The 17832-nt window shown below is 52.5% G+C and overlaps 7 protein-coding genes across 7 annotated transcripts; 4 read left to right on the forward strand and 3 right to left on the reverse strand.

The window, feature by feature from the left end:
* Positions 1–1129: 1129 nt before the first annotated feature.
* A1O9_05592 (uncharacterized protein) lies at positions 1130–1588 on the forward strand (the record flags this gene model as incomplete). The annotated part of the gene is made up of 1 exon (XM_013404810.1): positions 1130–1588. A coding segment is annotated over one exon (459 nt), but the record flags the coding sequence as incomplete, so codon positions are not given.
* A 72-nt stretch (positions 1589–1660) lies between these two features.
* A1O9_05593 (uncharacterized protein) lies at positions 1661–2563 on the reverse strand. Its single transcript, XM_013404811.1, has one exon. It carries the CDS (start codon positions 2509–2511, stop codon positions 2107–2109), a length of 405 nt encoding a protein of 134 aa, XP_013260265.1. The 5' UTR covers positions 2512–2563; the 3' UTR covers positions 1661–2106.
* Positions 2564–3906: 1343 nt separating this feature from the next.
* On the reverse strand, positions 3907–6555 carry A1O9_05594 (uncharacterized protein; the record flags this gene model as incomplete). The annotated part of the gene is made up of 1 exon (XM_013404812.1): positions 3907–6555. One exon carries the CDS (start codon positions 6553–6555, stop codon positions 3907–3909), a length of 2649 nt encoding a protein of 882 aa, XP_013260266.1.
* A 748-nt stretch (positions 6556–7303) lies between these two features.
* On the forward strand, positions 7304–7666 carry A1O9_05595 (uncharacterized protein; the record flags this gene model as incomplete). The annotated part of the gene is made up of 1 exon (XM_013404813.1): positions 7304–7666. The coding sequence occupies one exon, from the start codon at positions 7304–7306 to the stop codon at positions 7664–7666; it is 363 nt and encodes a 120-aa protein (XP_013260267.1).
* Positions 7667–7669: 3 nt separating this feature from the next.
* Positions 7670–8359, forward strand: A1O9_05596 (uncharacterized protein; the record flags this gene model as incomplete). The annotated part of the gene is made up of 1 exon (XM_013404814.1): positions 7670–8359. The coding sequence occupies one exon, from the start codon at positions 7670–7672 to the stop codon at positions 8357–8359; it is 690 nt and encodes a 229-aa protein (XP_013260268.1).
* A 5992-nt stretch (positions 8360–14351) lies between these two features.
* On the forward strand, positions 14352–15587 carry A1O9_05597 (uncharacterized protein; the record flags this gene model as incomplete). The annotated part of the gene is made up of 1 exon (XM_013404815.1): positions 14352–15587. The coding sequence occupies one exon, from the start codon at positions 14352–14354 to the stop codon at positions 15585–15587; it is 1236 nt and encodes a 411-aa protein (XP_013260269.1).
* A 614-nt stretch (positions 15588–16201) lies between these two features.
* On the reverse strand, positions 16202–17423 carry A1O9_05598 (ribulose-phosphate 3-epimerase; the record flags this gene model as incomplete). Its single annotated transcript, XM_013404816.1, has 4 exons — positions 16202–16471; positions 16585–16836; positions 17034–17162; positions 17310–17423. The coding sequence occupies 4 exons, from the start codon at positions 17421–17423 to the stop codon at positions 16202–16204; spliced, it is 765 nt and encodes a 254-aa protein (XP_013260270.1).
* Positions 17424–17832: the final 409 nt, after the last annotated feature.

Consider the following 17832-nt stretch of genomic DNA (forward strand, 5'->3'; position numbering starts at 1 on the left):
GTGTTGGAGACCTGTCCCCCGTCCACGAATAGTGTGCATTCTTCCTCCAGGAGACACCGGCGCATTGATAGGAGTGTGGGAAGTTGGGAAGTTGGGAGCATAGGAAGTTGGGGTGGTGTGGAACCCCAAGACCGCAGAAGAATGCGCAAGCCGGGCGATATATTAGCTAAGGCAAGCCCCCGATCGCGACTCTGTCCAGTGGGAGCCGGGCGACTCAGCCATTATACTTTTAGGGGGTTTCAGGGTTCCCTAGGCCCTGCGGCCCCTGGACCCCGCCTAAACCCAAGCGCTCTCATGATCAGCCATCATGATCCATGGTCCATGAACCATGAACCATGAACCATCACGTGCAACCGCCAACAACCAACGACTCCTTTCCTTGGATTTGATATCGCTCCTGAGGCATTGATCTGGCCTGTAAAAGACAAGGAGTAACACTCTCACCGACCGTGTAACTGTCCCTCTTGATGAATCAATTCAATCTTGTGCCATTCTTCGGGCATCCTGGTGACCTATCGAACCAATGATGCAAGAGAGGGCTGTCAGAAATGCTCCAGTCTCCTGCCAGTGCTGCTACTACTAGTTACTGTGAGTCTGTGACCCAGGCATCTGTCAGTGGAGGAATCAGGATCCCGCAAATGTGCAGGAACCCGAGCCCACCCTTGTCATTGTAGACATACAATAGAAATGGGCTCGGAAGCTATTGCGAAACACCTGGGTCGGCGCAGTACGAGTACATACGCGAGTCAACTATCTAACCAATAGCGCTGCGCTTGCTGTTCCCCTGTCGCTTTCGGAAGGGATCGACGTGCCGGAGAAATTTGGCGGACATCATCGTCCATCACTCGTGAGTCGAGTCGTGATTCGGTTGCGTGAACCTCACACCACCTTCGACCACCTCTATCCACAGGGCCCTGGGTCATGAGTCCTGACCTTGCGTCTTCCATCCTCCACGACAACTTGGTATAAGTCGGGCCTCCCCTCTAGACGGAGCTACATAGTCTGCCGATACCCGTAAGTGGTTTGTGACCTGATCCAACAACAGTCTCACTGTCGAACCTCCCTCAGTTCCCGTCCACAGCAAACCACCATGGCTACAACAACAACCTTAGGTCTTCATTCGCGCCCTTCTTATATACTCCCTCTCGTCGGCTCCTCCCTTACCGTCTTCTATGCTTTTGCCGAGACTGCTGTATTCTCTTCCTTCCTGCGAGCTGCGGATCATGATCCTGCAACCACCAGTCAAGTCGTCCGACACTGGTGGTCGGCCTTTTTGGTCCCTGGCACATCCTTGGTTTTCGCAACTACCCTTCCAACCATCATCAGCGGCTCCTACGCCTTGAAGTATTTGTCGCGGGGGAGCAGTGAGTGGAAGTTGGTCCTAGGAGGCGTCATATCTGCTTTGGCTCATTTTGCCTTTGTGCCCCCGATCGCAGCTACAATCTCGGCCATCACAGATGAAGAGGTGGAAAAGCGAGGAGAGACAATTGCCATGGTCAGAAAATGGCTCAAGCTTCATTTTTGGAGGTTTGCCTTGACGGACTTGCCTTCTCTGGTCTGCTTCACCATACTTAGCCTGGGCTCCTGAAGGAATCTGACTATCAAGAATAACATGCTTTGAGCGAGAGGAAACTCAAGTCTACCTCTTGATGCAAAACTTCTCCCTCGTCACGCCAATGCTCGCAAGATCCAACTTCGCATACGAAGGACGGCCGTTGATTCCCTTTCTGACCACTTCAGCGTTCAACATGATTGTTCCGTCATGTGGTTGAGTGATGGCCTTTTGCTGTGGTTGAGTGGTCGCTTTCTGTACTCCCGCGTTCTTCTGTGGGCGATCCGTGGCTCCTTGCTCTGTCAACTCTTGTTGTGCTTGACGGGCCTCTTGCCGACGACCACCAATGAAATAGGCCCCCTTTGCACCGGCCTCCATCCTGGCTGCAGCCATCGCCTCCTTCTGTGCCTTGTATACGATTGCCTTCGCATGCAGAGCCTCTTTGATGGCCTCGTTGAAATCCGGAAGCTCCTCTCTCAACACCCAATAATTAGCCTTGACCCTCAATGACTTCAACCAGAGTCGCGTGGCCACATGATCCACGAGGAATGCCTTCATTTCAGGATCCGGTGGAGTTCTGAGCCACAGTGCACGAACATCATCGCAATGGATCTGGCTGTCCGCGATGGATTGCATGCGATCAGTCGCCTCCTTGACAAGGTAATCACAGCAGATGTGGTTCGCACACATACGGATGAAATATGCTGTAGTGAACCGCCGAAACATGCTGTCAGGACATGGAATGATGCCGTAGCCATGGCAGCATGAGAGCATCCAATGGAGGATCTTCCGGTAAGTGTCGAAGTGCCCTCCCTTGATCGTGATCGACTTGTTCGCCGGAATGAAACCAGAACCAAAGGGTTTGTGCTCAAGGAACTCCATTCTCCATTTGCTCGAGAATGCCATCGCCACAGCCTTGGGGAAGTTCTCAAAGAGCACACGCGGCTTGGTATCATCATCAGCGATGAACAAAATCTCGACAGTTTCGCTTTTGGCCAGTCTGTGCATTCTTGGTTAGCTTTCATCCCAAAGCGAAAGTTCACAATTCATGGTACAGGAAAGACTGTCAGGTGGCTACATGATATGAGAATGCTCAATTACTTACCCTCGGAGCTGCATTGGGGAGAGATCAGCACATGACTTTTCTGCCTTCTTGTGCGCGTTCTTTCTGGGAGGGGAAGCACCAGGATCCTTGCTAACATTGACGTTCGCGTCATGGATGGGATCCGCCGGTGGCGTCTCCTTGCCCTTGCCTTTATCGGCTGCGCAGGTGGCTTCAGGAATCTCGTCTCCTTTCTCATTGTCTGGGGAAGTCATCGTGGTCATCTTGAATGAGGGATCGAATCAAGCGGTCTTTGAGTCAACCAAGAAGAAAGCCCCGGAATAAAGTGCTTTTACCATCCAGGTCATATCATGGGCCAACTGAGAATAAGACACAAGCAGCGTGCGAAGGTTGGGTGTGAGACAACGCACAGTTGAAAGAGAGAAAGCGCGCGAACAAATGAACAAGAGCCCTGTTTATATAGGTCGCATCAAGCGACCAAGGCAGTGAATTCCGCCGTGAAGTTTGGACGCTGCTTGTGCGTGCCGCTGTCCAGCATGCGATTCACTGTTCCATACCTTCCACTTTACTTCACTACCGTGTCATGTCTGATCTGCTGTGGAGGCCATTGATATACCCAGAAATATCTCACCCGCCCTTCTAACAAGCAGTCTGAAGGCAGTTCACTCAGTTCCTTTCCTCGACGCCTGGGATCTCACTTGAAGGAACCCGGGAGGCTGGTGGTGAAATGAATGTGAGAATAGTGACGAAGTGACAACCTCTTACTTGCTGTTGGTCGCAGGTTGGTGTGCGATGCCGTTCTCTCGCCATGCGCTCAGACCCGGTGAGAGAAGGATATGGCCAGCAGGAAGCAATGATCAGATACCAAAAGATCACCGTGATGATAATCCGTATTTATTGCAGCCCTAGATAGCCAGTGCTTTGTATCTGCCGCCCTGCAGTTTGGATTGTTTAATTACGGCACCGCCCCAAAAAGACGCGAAACACGAGGGTAAGTCTATGTCCTACAGAACAGGAATAGGTGAGTGAGACAGCTGTGAAGAACGGAAGCCTTGTGCCTCATTGCGTGCCTCCCTCGCGCAACTGACGAAAAACTACAAAGGGAAGAAGACCTCGCTTTTGTGCAGATGCAGATGCCTGATCCTGACGATAGATCGACACATACATATATCATTACATTGATAGTTACACATGGAAAAAGAGGCCGCGACGGCCTATAACAGAAGTACAACGGGACTGAAGGAACCATGTCTCGTTAGTATATCACAAACCCAAGCCCATTGCTCCAGCTTCAGCTCTTCAGCTTGGGCGCACCAGCTTTCTTAGCCAGGCCTGTACCTACACCCGCTTTCTTCGCCCCAGCGCTTGCTGTCGTAGATGGCTTTGCCGGCGTCAGTGCTCCTGTCTTGATGGTCGTCGGGACTCTCTTTGCTGGCGTCGTTGTTGATATCGAGGCGGGTTTCTTGGCAACGGGTGGCTTGGCTGTTGTCGGGCTATTACCACTGGTCTTCAAGGGCGGCTTCTTTGCGGGCGCGGCGGTGATGTTGGTTGCCTTGGGAAGAAGGGGTGGGTTGGGATTCGGTTTTATCGTTGCTTGCTTTTTGGTGCTGCCAGGCGCTTGCGGAGCTTTTGCTTTCGTGTTGGCGGTGGAAGTGGCGGTCGTTGGCTTTGGGTTGTTGGGCTTGTTTGAGGACGGAATTGATGCTGGAGGCTTCGAAGGGGCTGCTTTGATGTTCGTCTTGGTGGGCCGTGGCTTGGTCGGTTGTTTCGCTGCTGCTTCTGCTGCTGCTGTTGGACGGGCTGTGGTTTCTGGTCTCGGGTTTGAGGTTATTGTTGTTGTTGTTGTTGTTGTTGACGAGGGCGGATTCTGGAGTGGTTTCTGTTGGGGTTGTTGGACTGTGGGCTTCTTTGTCGGTCCGCTGGAGGTAGAAGTTGTTGTCGATATCGGCTTTGGGTGGTTCTTCGTCGGCCCAATGCTCGAATCCGCCTTCCTCAGCCCTAGTTTCGGTGCGGAGCTTTTCGTCACGCCTGAGCTTATGCTGCCAACGGCTGTCGAGTCATTGCTTGACAGGGTGACAACAGTGCCATATCGACTGTTCTCCTCAGCTTTCACGTTCTCCCAGAAGTTGCCTTTGCTTACACCACCCTTTTTCTCCTCGGCCGTTTGGAGGTCCTGCCAGAATGTCCCTTTGCGTTGTGGCTTTGCTGGACCTTGTCGACTCTTCTCCTCCGCATCCAATGCATCCCAGAACTTTGCCTTTTGTCCTCTGTGGACGACTGTGCCATCTCTGCTCCTCTCCTCCGCTTCTAGAGTATCCCAAAATGTGCCCTTCGGTCGTTTGGCGACGGTGCCGTTTCTAAGTGACTTCACGGAACCGACAGGTGCCCCAGGCACTGTCTTCTGCTGCCTTCTTGCCTCCTCAATTGCTAAGTCTTGCATGAAAGATTTCTGCTTGGTTGTGATACTATCAGTGACCATTTTCTGCGGATCAGAGAGGAATTGTTGGATGAAATCTGCGCTGCCGAGTAGCTTCTGTGCAGAGGGTGAGGTGAGAAGTTTCTGGACTGCCATTGCACCAGATTTGAATGTCTCTTCTTGTTGCGCGGGATCGAAGAATGAGTCCAGGGTCAGGCCGCGGGCCGAAGTGGATAAATTTTTCGCTTCGTTCGCCGCCTGCGATCCGACTCTCTTGATGTCTTCAGTCCCAGAGTGTACAGCTTGCTTATTGATGCTCTTCCAGAACTTCTTCGGGAGATCTCCGTAGAAGATAGCCAGAACCATGGCAAGGATACCCATCGGCGCAAAGATTTGCAAGAATTCGTACCACCGACTTGCTTGGATTGGAACTTCCATGTGGCCGCAGCCACGAAGGACCTTTCCAGACTTGTACCTCGTGCCGCCCCTATCTGCTGGGAACTGCCCGAATTGAAGATAATGTTCCATCAGAAGATCCTTTTCACGCCAGCGGGCTGTTAGCCACAGGTTGAATAATTTCTCGCTGTGCAACGGAATGTCCTTGACAGTGAAACGTCGCCAATACATATTGACACTTTTCGGTGGTCGACCCTCGAGATAGCCAGCCTTCAAGGTGAAAATGTCCTGCGCATATTGACCTCTAGGCACGCCTTCATAGGCCACCGTGCAATCATAGACATAATCCACAGAGTTTTTCAGTTCATCGAGGCAGAATTGTAGACCTGTACTGCGTGGCAATAAGACGTGCTTCATGTCAGATATGTTGTTCTTCTTTGCCCATGCAGCACTTTTGGCACGGGTGCTGGGTGCCAGATTCGTTCCTTCTGGGAACAACAATAGCCACATTGGATCCGCCACTTTGTTCAGCTTCTGCAGCGCTATGGCCATGTTGGGCTTATCTTCCTCCCATTTTCGCTTGAGAAAGATGAATTGGCTGAGTTGCATGCCCCAGCCGAGAACGGGAATCTTCTTGAGGGATTCTTTCAAGATGATGTAGAGTCGCCCGTGCATTCCATTGCAATATGCAATCCACCAGAGATATAACCAGTCTGTATATATCTGGTGGTTGGCAATCAGAACCAACCTTTCAGGGAAATCTAGGGTCAGATTACCCTCCGCGGACTTTAGCAATTGACCTCGTACAGAAGCATCCCCTGATACGATAACCTTGGTCGGAGCAAATGTCTGCGTCAATGTCATCGTGAGCAGCCCAAAAGACTGCTTCGTAAATGCAATCCATGCGTTGTACCAGTCTTCGTTGACCAAAGATAGCGGTGCACCGAGAAATTGAGATAGATTGATTGCTAGTGCGCCAGAGAGAAAGTACGTTGATAATGCAACGGCTCGTGAAGCCACAGAAAATTCACCTTTTTGGAGTGGCACACGATCAGGCCGGCTCGCTTTCGATTCGAGTGAGAAGCCCGCGGCCGGCTCCAATGCTGGCGCTTTGGATATGGTGGACATTTCTGTGTTACCTGCAGATCCTTGGTTTTGCTTTCATTTTGGCCAAGTTGAATGCCGCGAGCTCCCCAGTAAGCCGTTTCTCAGAGAATAAGAACACAGGATATGTCTGAGAAGGCTGGAGATCGCTGGGCTTGGGGCCCTTGAGTGGACGCCACCTCTGACGTAGCAGACTGTGTAACAGCAGGGTCTGAACAAGGGTGAGCACACAACGACAATGAGCTTCAGGGCACACGGGTGCCGATGCGCCCATTGGACGTCCCCACGAAAGAGAACGCCCATTTCGATGTCGAGTGTGGCACGGCACTGCAGTCGGTTCAGTTCTTAGGATGGGAATCACTCAGGGGACCCTCAGAGTACAGACAAATGGAAGAATTGTCCGTTCCTATCATCCCTGCTCAATCAGTCATCGGCATGCCAATCTTCGATCCTAGAGATGGGAATTCAAGGGCCCGACCCTGGTCATTTCTGTCCAGACTGGGCTTTGGACAAGGATTCGGCGGTTAAAATGTCAAAAAGCAGGAAAACAGGGCATCTTCCCTGTGGCGGTGCGGTTCCTCTGCTTCGGATGACGTTAGTAATTCCTCGCCTCCTCCATCCTCATAACAGGACCTCATCACCCCCAGCATAGATTCTACCGCCCTCTAGATCCAACAAGAGCTGCAGCTTCTTGACATCACAAATTCTCATTATTGTTGAAAAGTCGTTGGCGCCACTTCCCAGTCTATGTGTGACTGAGTGATCTATCCCGATGCCTAACGTATCGTTTGACGTGTTTTTTGATAAGGACTTTATCAATATCACTGCCACCCGAGGCATCACAGCCCCCAAGGCGAAGCCTGACTGGAAAGTTCGAACGGCTCCAAAACTACCTCCAAAACAAACACCTGTCGACAACAGCACTAGCGGCCGCACTCCTCGACCTCCTCCGCGAGAGAAGTTGACCTCGACTCGCCAGTCTCTGAACCCCAAGCAACAGCCTCACGCGGCTCAGGGGAAAGTGACTGAACTCTCTGACACAGCCTCGCAGACTAGTGAACAACCTAGACGCAAGCCACCAAAACTCGGACCCAGGAAGTCGGCGCCCTCCACGACTCCCGCTACAACTTCATAAACGATGGCAACTCAGTGGGTGCTCGACAAGGTTTCTGACGCGCTCGCGCCAACTGTGTCGAACGCTGTGTCCAGTGCAGGCTCATATGCAGGCGGAGCAGTCGGTGCTGTGGGCAGTGGCATCAACGGTGTGGGTGAGGGGATCAGCAGATCAATTAAAAGGTATGGAGATGGCGTGTTGGATTATGGAAACGGAATCATGGATTGGACGTCAGCATCGGGCAGCCGAGCACAAACGGCGGGTAACCCTCTTGGACTATCTGGTGGAAAGGTCCAAGGAAAAACAAATGTGACTAGTCCTCGGATCTACTCAGCACCACCCAAGTCAAATACTTCCAAACCATTGACGACGACCAGCAAGACGGCGCCTCAGAAGAAAGTCACAGGTGGAGCTCCGAAGAAGGCATTGCCTGCTCCGTCCACCAAGGCGGCAGCGGCTCCTGTGAAGAAGAGTAACACTTCTACTGCAGTGCCGGTGAAAAAGACGACCTCGTCGGCGGCACCAAATCCTGGAGCTATGAGGAAGGCTGGGACCGCACCGGCCAAGTCATCGACGGCATCGAAACCGGCTGCTACGGCTAAGAAGGGAGCCCCTGTTAGGGCCAGCACAGCATCAGCACCGAAGACTTCTACTGGAGCTAAAGTCGCTGGTAACCCGACAGCTGCTGCCAATCCCTTGGGACTCTCATTTTGACCTTTGGAGGTGGAATGCTAGCGGTGCTGAGTTGCGGATGTCTGAAATCCACTGGGTTATGCAGTGCCTTGAAATATATGGTGTTCATTTCACAAATCTCTGTTGGCCTCGGCGATGGGTGATATATATTAGTAGGGAGTACCCCAGTAAAAATAAGAATGGACATGTCTTGCATGTCTCCCGCGTCCGAGCCCCACTGACTACTATTTGCTATGCTACCGATTATACTACGACAGTCGGCTCATGTTGTAACTTGTATGTGCCCGAGGTCCAGTATTTGAGAAAGCACGAACATCGTACTGGACACGAACATCGTACTGGCGGCTGGGTGCATCTGCCTCCATCTGATCCTGATAAAAGTTCAATCCCCTCCTGCTTCACTCAATAATTATTGATTCGCCCGCACATCCGAACTTTGGCAATGGATTCCGGAGTTTGCTATCTAGCACCGCCTCTGTCTACAAGATACGTAATTTGGAGGGCGGCTTAGGCCAACGTCTTGCTTTTGCCTTGTGATTGGTGAATGCTGTCATCAAGGACAGGTGCCTGATCTGAGCCTCCCTCAGAAAAACCGCCCCGGAGACAGCCTACTCGGACGTCCAAGCCGTGAGCCTCACCCCGAACCCGTCAGTACATGTCGCTCTAAACCATTAGCATGGCCTACAAGTCACTAATGCACTACGGCTCAATGCTGGCCGAACGAACGGACTATGCCATTGATCCTTTTTCTTCAGTCGGGCACCGGACCTTATGCATGGGCTTTGCCGCGTAAAGTCGCCACCCTCTCTGTTCCAGCGCTAAAATCGGCGTTGCGATTTTCGAGAATGAAGCCAGCTTTGGGAGATAACAAAAAGTCGGCTTCGCACGTCGCAAGTCATGTCTCGGTCTTTGTCTGTTCCCGTTCGCTCATCGCCTTTCATTGAAACCTCCCACGAGGAGCAGTTTTTTCCTCGAACTTGTGGAGTAGGAGATTCAGGGCCATCAAGGAAGGGCTGCTCCATCGGATTCGGGATACATGATAGCCTCGCTGACATCCATCAACCTGACCGCTGGCCACCAAGGCAGCCTCTCATTGACTTGCAACAGGAGCCACTTCTGCAACTGATTCTGCTACCACCATTGGGGACTCTTTACTATCTCCTCAAAAGCTCCAGCTAATATGGTGCTATAAATGCACCATCGTGGAAAACCCACAACCCCTACCCGGCTCGACTAGGCTGTGTTTGTCAAAGCCGCTCTCTGTCTGCATCCCATACACGCAGATTGTTTCAGCATTCCAAGGATCATCATCGATATTAGTGGCATATCTTCGTACAGCCGAAAGACCCAAGCGGTAACGATGATTCCAACTACCGTGGGATTTGTCGTACGGGCAGTACATCCAAACAAATCTGTGAGCATACTCATGCCACTGACGGTATTGATACCGGACTCTGAAAACTTATCTCCAATCCTGAAATCTTCACCATACACTGGAAACCTCAATCACCAAGTATCGTCAGTACCCTTTGTGCCATCGGTCCTGGCCGTTCCTGGGTGTCTGGACATCACATCGAGAGATGTCACAGCACAACATGGCCCTCTCAACCCAACACCGTGTTATGCAATTCCGCACCCCATTGCAACACCACAATGCTTATATATATTGCTTTCTATGCTCGTTATCAGTCTCCTCGCCACGTCTATGTCCCGATCCTCTGATGGAGCTGTGGGAAGTCGTAAAGCATTCTCGATCCTTCAGTCAGTCCCACATATTTTTCACATGCCGGTGAGCAGGGGTGAGTCGTCTTCCAACATCCCTAGCTCAACAAGGAATCAAAAGCCCGGCCAGTCAAGGCCTCGAGGGAGGCAAAGGGGCCAAAAAAGACGACGGAGCACTAGTGACGACTCCGAGAACGGTCAAGACGATGACAACGGCAAGCCCAGTAAAAGGGACAAAGAGGTGGATGACGATCTGTTCCAAGCCAGGAAAAAACCATTCATGTGCCCATATTACTGCCGTCGCCCAGATATGTGGGCGCAGTGCGGGAAATTTCGATTCCAAGAAGGCCCTGAGTTTCATCGCCTGAAGGGTCACTTGTATGAAGCTCATCGGCTCAAGTTCCTCTGCGAGAGCTGTCACCAGGGTTTCAAACAACAGAGTCGATGTGATAAACATAGCAAGGACTGCCTGGCAGAGGGATATTTACGGGGCTTTGGCAAAGACCAAGATGATGAACTCCACAACATCTTTTCTCGAAAATCACCGTTGAGGGGCAAGTTGACAGGTATAGGCAAGTGGGAAAAGATCTACCAGATCGTCTTTCCCGATGTTCTCGAAAAGGCAGGTATTCCTGATCCTTTCTGTGAACCAAATACTCGTGATACGATCCGCTGCGTCGGATGGAGAATACTCAATAATCTCAACCCTTGCCCCACTCCCGATGATGTGAGAACATGGCAACAAAGGCGACCCTCCAACAACCTCAGCCTAATGGAATTTGACGAGCAAGGACCCTCCGCAAGATTTGAACAACAGATCCAGTACTGCCCTGCAGATACCGATTTGGCTGAAACGTTCAATACAACGGAGGATAACTGCCCAACTTACCCCGATCCAAGAGACGGGCTGGATGGCTTTGGTCCACGGGTCATTATGGATGAGCCTGAGGAATTTCATGCTGTGGACAATGGGCACGCTTACTACGGCAATCCACAAAACAGTCTCCTGTTCTTACACCAACAGTGGGCACCACAATCAGAAATCAGCTCTGGCGAGTTACCGCCATCCCAAGGCGATCTGACTTGGGGAAGCTCAGCCGCCGCGCAGGATTCCACTCAATATTCACATCCCTCAGGAACTAGCCAGGTGGCGCTGGAGTACGCCCTTCCAGACCTTCTGTACTCTGGGCTAGACCAGCCTCAATTCAGTGGTTCATCGGTGCCTGGGGCCGAGGATCAGTTGGAAATTGGAGCACTTTTTCCGCCAGATACTGGACAGAGTAAAACACTCAAGCCGCCGGGGTGAAGCCCATCTTGTCACAAAGCTAGGATTTCTCGTATCAAGCGCAAACAAGCTCCTAAAATGATCATTCTCCAACCACTGTTGCCGCTGCCCATCTACAGACACAGCTGGTCCTCACAGCTCTTGTTCACATGGGACAAGCTCGTCAGCACCGAGCCTTCGATGGACACCTGCAAGTCTAACACCATGGTGATAAGTGACTCTAGCACCACGGCCCTATAGTGGAAGGTTTCTTGGCCTTTGCGCTCGATTCGTGTCGGGCCCGTTGAGCTTGGGTTCCTCGACTTTCCGAGCCACGGGGCTTGTGTACATGTCCGAGACCCCTGGCCAAGTTCCCACCTGGCTCAGCAGAGCATCCATGTCGCTTGCACTCTGCAGACCTGGTGACCGTATCTCATAGTAAGACTCGTAATCCGGCAACTCCCACCCATGAACCGAAATTCTCATCTGGTCCCTGCGCTCTTGAGGCGATAGCTGACGCTGGCCTTCTGTTTGGGCATGCAGCCGGTTGTGCACATTGCTGTTGTCAAGGAGGAAGCTGGAAAATGCGTCACTTGGCCCCCAATTGATGCCACTGTCCATAGGACCATAATTCTCCCCTGAGACTCTGAATATATGGTGATCACGGTTAGTTATGCCGCTATTGAGGTAATGGGGATCATACAGCGTACTTTCCGGCATTGGGTATGGTTTTAGGGACCCCGGTTGTCGATTTGGTCACTTTCTGGCTCTTCGAATCGTCCTTTTTGGACGACCCCGAGGCTTGCACGGCTTGCACGGGTTTGAGATTTGAATTTTTGCCCTTGACAGGGGTTTGATATTTCGGGGCAGAACCAGGCATCTTGGCTGTTTTACTGAAGGACATGAGGACTCTGAAGTTTGACCTGATCAATGAACGCGGAAGGTGCCAGGAGGTCGGTCAATTCTGCTTGAATTTCAGGGGGATTTTCAATTTGATAGGAATACCAGATTTTCCATGTTCTCAAGAAGTCCTAGTAAATCCGGTATTTTGTACAAGATCAACACCATTTCCAGCGCTGCCAGCACAGTGGCGGTGTCTGCGCGGGCGCCAGTTTCAGCGCATCGAGAGCACCACCATTGGCCCGGGCAGTGCTGTTTCCAGCGTTCAGGCGGGAGAGCAACCACAATTGGTCGACAGATATGCTAGATCCAACGAGGCAGATAGAAGCAGGGGCCATCCCTTCCAGATTCACGTGTTTGTGTGCTCTTTCAACGACCCTGCCGGGCATGGCAACAATATCCTTTGGTTCTCATCCTCCCGGATCGAGGAAGATTTCCAATTTTCCTGGGAGCGACGGTGAGAACATCGAAGTCTCAACTGAGCATTAGGAGGCAAGGTCTGGTCTCTAACCGCGTTACATCAGAGCAGTGAGTAGCAATTAGGCGTATGAATGTGGTACTGCAAGCAGCGACGACCACATTGTGAAGATTCGATTGTCAGGTCGAGTAGAGCTGCGAGAGAGGCAGGGAAAAGGAGAGGAAATAAGGCTGGACGAGAGCAGCTGCCTACGTCTTATATTCCTCGATATCAGAGCCAGGACAGGTTTTCAGTTTCTCAGTATCTCAGGCTGATGGACTCGAGGCGCCTGTTTGCCTTTCTGTGCTGGGTAGCAAGAGGCAACCGTGGCAGCCGAATGTCGATGAACAGGTGGCCAGCCTTGTCTGGCCGGAAGGGTGTGTTTGCCTTTTCGGTCGGATTATCCCTGGTTGAGGCTCAACTTTCTGCGGGCCAGGCACTCAGGGAGTTAGTTCCCGTTGACTGTTGAACTATACTAACCCTGTATCTGTTTGGAGAGACTGTGCTCGGGTCCTCCTCCTCCTCCTCCTCCTCCTGCTCCTGCTCCCACTCACTTCAATCCTCGTTGGCTGGCCAAGTCTACTTCATTGCCTTCTTGAACCCTGATCATCCTTGTCGATGTATCGCCAAATGTCATCGCCTCGCTCATTTCTAGATGGGTTACGGTGTGTGTGACGGGCTCATTTCTGTTGCCGCTCTGGCTTCTCAGGATTCCCGTTCCGAGACCTCAAACAGTAGCCTTCATCCGGGTGTGGGCATGTTGTGTGCATCGCAAAATGATGAGACTGAGTATCAGGACTTGGTATACTGTATGCTTGCGCACGGCTTCAGCGGCAAGGCCGCCCCCCCTCCTCCTCCTTGAATGTGAAAGCCTTCAACAGCCCTTCGTCACTCATCAACGGCTAAGTTAGATTGATCCATATTGTCGTGCAGAATTCTTCGAGGGTCAAGCATGTATGCATCAGGCCTCCAAAGGCGTATACGCCAAATTCTCCTCCTCAAGATTAATCAGACCAAGGGCGGGAAAGGCATCTGGAAAAAGGCCATGCGTGTCTCGGCGTTGATTGCTTGCTGCGTATCGGATGACAAGCGGTGGGGGAGGATTACATAAGAAACCTAATAGGTAAACGTGGGTGCGAATGTACCTCGCAATGTTGTTTGTGGAACTCGAACATCCTGCGGACATCCTATCAGTTACTGCAATTAGTCAGGAGCCATACCGGGCGGCATGTTTACCGACTGCTGGAGCTCTTCGTGCTCGGTCGTGCCGATCAACTACCCGAACCACTCCCCCCTCTATCCCGTTGGCCACAGCCGTTGTGTCGCGAGGTGCGCCGTTCCGACGACTCGATGTTTATGTATGAGGCCCGGTCTTTCTCTGCATACATACTTGGTGGCCACATTGATCTTGAGCCATTCCTAAAAGTAGGTTTTGGTTTGATCTTAGAACACAAGCTGGAAACCCATATCAGGAGAATCCACGGATCTTTAAAAGTTGAACCTCTCACAGCTACTGCTTCCTTTTCTCTGCTCCATCTATAAAGAGCATATTGACTTTGAAGTTTAGCGCTCCCTCCTTCTACTGAATCGCACCAACCTAGACTCAACCTAATCTGTCCTTCGTCGCAGCAGCAGCAGCAGCAGCAGCAGCAACGACAACACCTTGAAAAATGGCAGACATCCAACCATTCACAATCTCCATCCCGGATTCGGCGATCCAGGACCTGAAGCTCCGTCTCGAGCTGGCGCGGTTTCCGGACGAGCTGGAGGGCGCCGGATGGGAATACGGATCACCTCTGGCGGACGTGAAGCGCCTGACCGCCTATTGGAAAGACCAACACGACTGGCGGGCCGCGGAGAAGCAACTGAACACCCTGCCACAATTCACGACCTCCATCGCCGTCGACGGCTTTGAACCGCTGAAAATCCACTTCGTCCATCAGAAATCGCAAGTCAAGGATGCCATCCCATTGCTGTTCGTCCACGGCTGGCCTGGCAGTTTCATTGAAGCGAGCAAGATCTGGGAGAAGCTGGCGTCACCCGAACCAGGATCCAACGCCCCGGCCTTCCACTTCGTCGCCCTGAGTCTGCCGGGGTATGGATTCTCGGAGACGGCGAAGAAGAAAGGGTTTGCACTGGCGCAGTATGCCGAGACGGCACACAAACTAATGCTGAAGCTGGGGTACAGCGAGTACGTGACGCAGGGAGGCGATTGGGGCTATTACATCACGCGGGCAATCAGCCTGCTCTACCCGGAGCACTGTAAGGCGACGCACGTGAACATGGACCAGGGCGAGGCGCCGACGCTCAGCACGAACCCTCTCCTGGCTCTCCAGCACGCGGTGACGCCGTACACGGAGTACGAGACCAAAGGACTCCAACGCACGAAGTGGTTCCTGGAGCAAGGCTCGGGCTACCGGGCGCAGCAGAGCACGAAGCCACAAACGCTGGGCTACTCGATGGCCGACTCGCCGGTCGGGCTGCTGGGCTGGATCTACGAGAAACTGCACGATTGGACGGACCACTACCCCTGGACGGACGACGAGGTCTGCACGTGGGTCAGCATCTACTGGTTCTCGACCGCGGGCCCCGCCGCGAACCTGAGGATCTACTACGAGGCGACCCATGAATGGGACAATCCCGCCCGCAGAGTCACCCGCGACCGCACCCGCCAGTGGATCGGCGGCGGCGTCAAGCTGGGCCTCACGCACTCGCCTGCTGAGCTGAGGGTCTTGCCGAGCGTGTGGACCCGCACCCAGGGGAACGTGGTGTTCGAGACGACGCACGACTCCGGTGGCCATTTCTTTGCCTATGAGAGGCCGGATCATCTGATTGCTGATGTCAGGGCCATGTATGGAAAGGGCGGCGGTGCTGGCGGCGTCGTGAAGGGAAGGAGTGGCTATTGAGTATCGATTGCTTAGTCGACCGACTGACGGACCTGCCTGCCTGCCTGCTCGCTAAGATTTGTAGACTCAAAGGGCGTGTGTGGCCTAGGTGAGTTGACCAGCCTTGCACAGCGAGAGAGCTCTCGCATTTAGCCGCGGTATGTTATATATGCCAGAGAACACGAGAAAATATCTGCTTGGGTCGTCAAAGCACAATCAAACCATGAACCAATGTTCCGGCATTGTTCTATTCTGCTGATCCAAAGAAATGAACGCATGCAACCACACCCTTTCGTCTTCTTCTTCCCTCATGGCTGGCCTGTCATTCAAATCGACTAAACGAGAACCATCTTTAAGCTAAGGAGGAGGAGAGGATGCCATGGCGCTTCTGGTGTCCCAGCTCGGTGTATACCTATAGATATATTCGTCTACGCAATTTCCGGTGGCGGCGGGAGCAGCGGAGCAGCCGCATCTCATTACTTGACGGGGCCTGTGTAATGTTCGTTTTGTGGAAAGGCATCCCTCAATGACTGATGTTTGTTGCTCACGGCGTGGCCCTCCCCAATCGCCATTTAACCGGTCCAAAAAAATCAAGCTACTTGGTTCGCTAGGGTCGACATCGGAAAAGCGATCTCTTATAGCTTACCAGCCCTCCTCTTTTCGACAGCCTCTCTGAGCACCTGAATGACATGGCCGGGATCCTTGGCTCCAAAAACGGCACTTCCAGCCACAATGACATTCGCACCGGCTTCTGCTGCTTGTTCGATCGTGCCCTCGGCGAGACCACCATCGACTTCGATGTTGAGGTCGGGATACTTCTGCCGCAGCGCCGACACTTTGGGCAGCTCGCTGGCCATGAATTTCTGGCCTCCGAAGCCCGGATGTACGGTCATTACCAATACCATCTGGAGGGGAAATGGAGGCAGTAGGGTTAGCTTCAGAGATGCTGGACTGGATTTCTTTCTTCCACACCAAATTTGGATTGAGAGGGAAGGGAAGGGGGCAGGGCAATTCATACATCCGGTCTTTCCTCCTTGGTTGGGTTCTCTAGAATCTCCCACAGGACATCAACGCTGGTGTCTGGTTTGATGGCGATGCCTGCTTGCATGCCCAGCTCGTGGATGTACCGGATCAGCTCCTTCGGCGACGTTGGACGCGTAACGCTGGTGTCTTCGGGTTTGGTCGCGGCCACGGACGTGACAGCTGCTTCGTAGTGGAAACAGTAGAGATCGCACCCGGCGTCGCGAAATGTGCTGGCCCATCGGTGTGGCTAGGGTACCCATCAACAAGGACACAATTTGCGTTACGCGGAGGGGCAGTGGGGGGAGAGAGAACGGCAGATGGTGGAAGTGGGTGTCTTTCGTCCTAAGGATGCTGATGTTTCATTTTCTGCTCTGCCTATCGCCCCTCCTCTTCCAGTCTGGAGACGCCACTTTGGAAGTAAAAGCAAGTATTTCAAAACCCTACCTCTGAGATCATCATATGACAATCAAACGTGCCTTTTCCGCCAGCAGCCTTCGGCCGATCGACGTGGGATCTGATCTTTGTAACGACAGGAGCTCCGAACGTGATATTGGGGACGAAATGGCCATCCATCTGTACTCGTCCCACGAGTTCATCATCTTAGCAGATCATGTTTGCAGCATAAGGCTCAACAAATTTGAGCCAGTCCAATTTACCGGCCAGTGGCGGAAAGATGGCGGCCAGAGGGGTGCAGGCGGGGTGGAGCAGAATGGAACGTACGATATCAACATGTAGCCAGTCCGCACCCTCTCCAATGGTCTTTGAGCATGCTGCACCCAGCGCTGCGAAATCCGCGCTTAGGATCGAGGGTGCGATGATGGCTGGCGGAGACATTAAAACAGCTCGAGTCTAGATGCGGGTTCAATGGCAGAGGGGTGCTTCGATGTAGGGACTGGTAAGTTGTACCAGTATCTTTATAGCAAGCCACGGAGGCGTCAACAGTTTCGTGGACAGAAAGGGCAGTCTTGGGAAGTTCAATGAAGTGCGGATTGAACTTGAACTCGGTTGTGTGATGGACGTCAATGTGGGGGTTGCTTTCTGGAACAAAAAATAAATTGGGGAAGCCGCCGAGGGGCTCAGGCCGTTGGATGGAAGCGGGGCAGCCTGCGGGATACTGCTTACACATGATCAGATGAGACGGACGGCAGAGCATTAGAGATGGAAATGGAATGTGTTCTGTCACGTATCGCTAACATAGAACAACGACACCGCAACTGAATAGCCCAAGAACGATCGCACACGC

Source organism: Exophiala aquamarina (genome assembly GCF_000709125.1).
Source record: "Exophiala aquamarina CBS 119918 chromosome Unknown aczIA-supercont1.4, whole genome shotgun sequence".
NCBI classification, from domain to species: domain Eukaryota; kingdom Fungi; phylum Ascomycota; class Eurotiomycetes; order Chaetothyriales; family Herpotrichiellaceae; genus Exophiala; species Exophiala aquamarina.

Excerpts from the sequence above, each read along its gene's own strand:
- A1O9_05593 (XM_013404811.1), bottom strand. The coding sequence starts at position 2,511 with ATGATGATACCAAGCCGCGTGTGCTCTTTGAGAACTTCCCCAAGGCTG.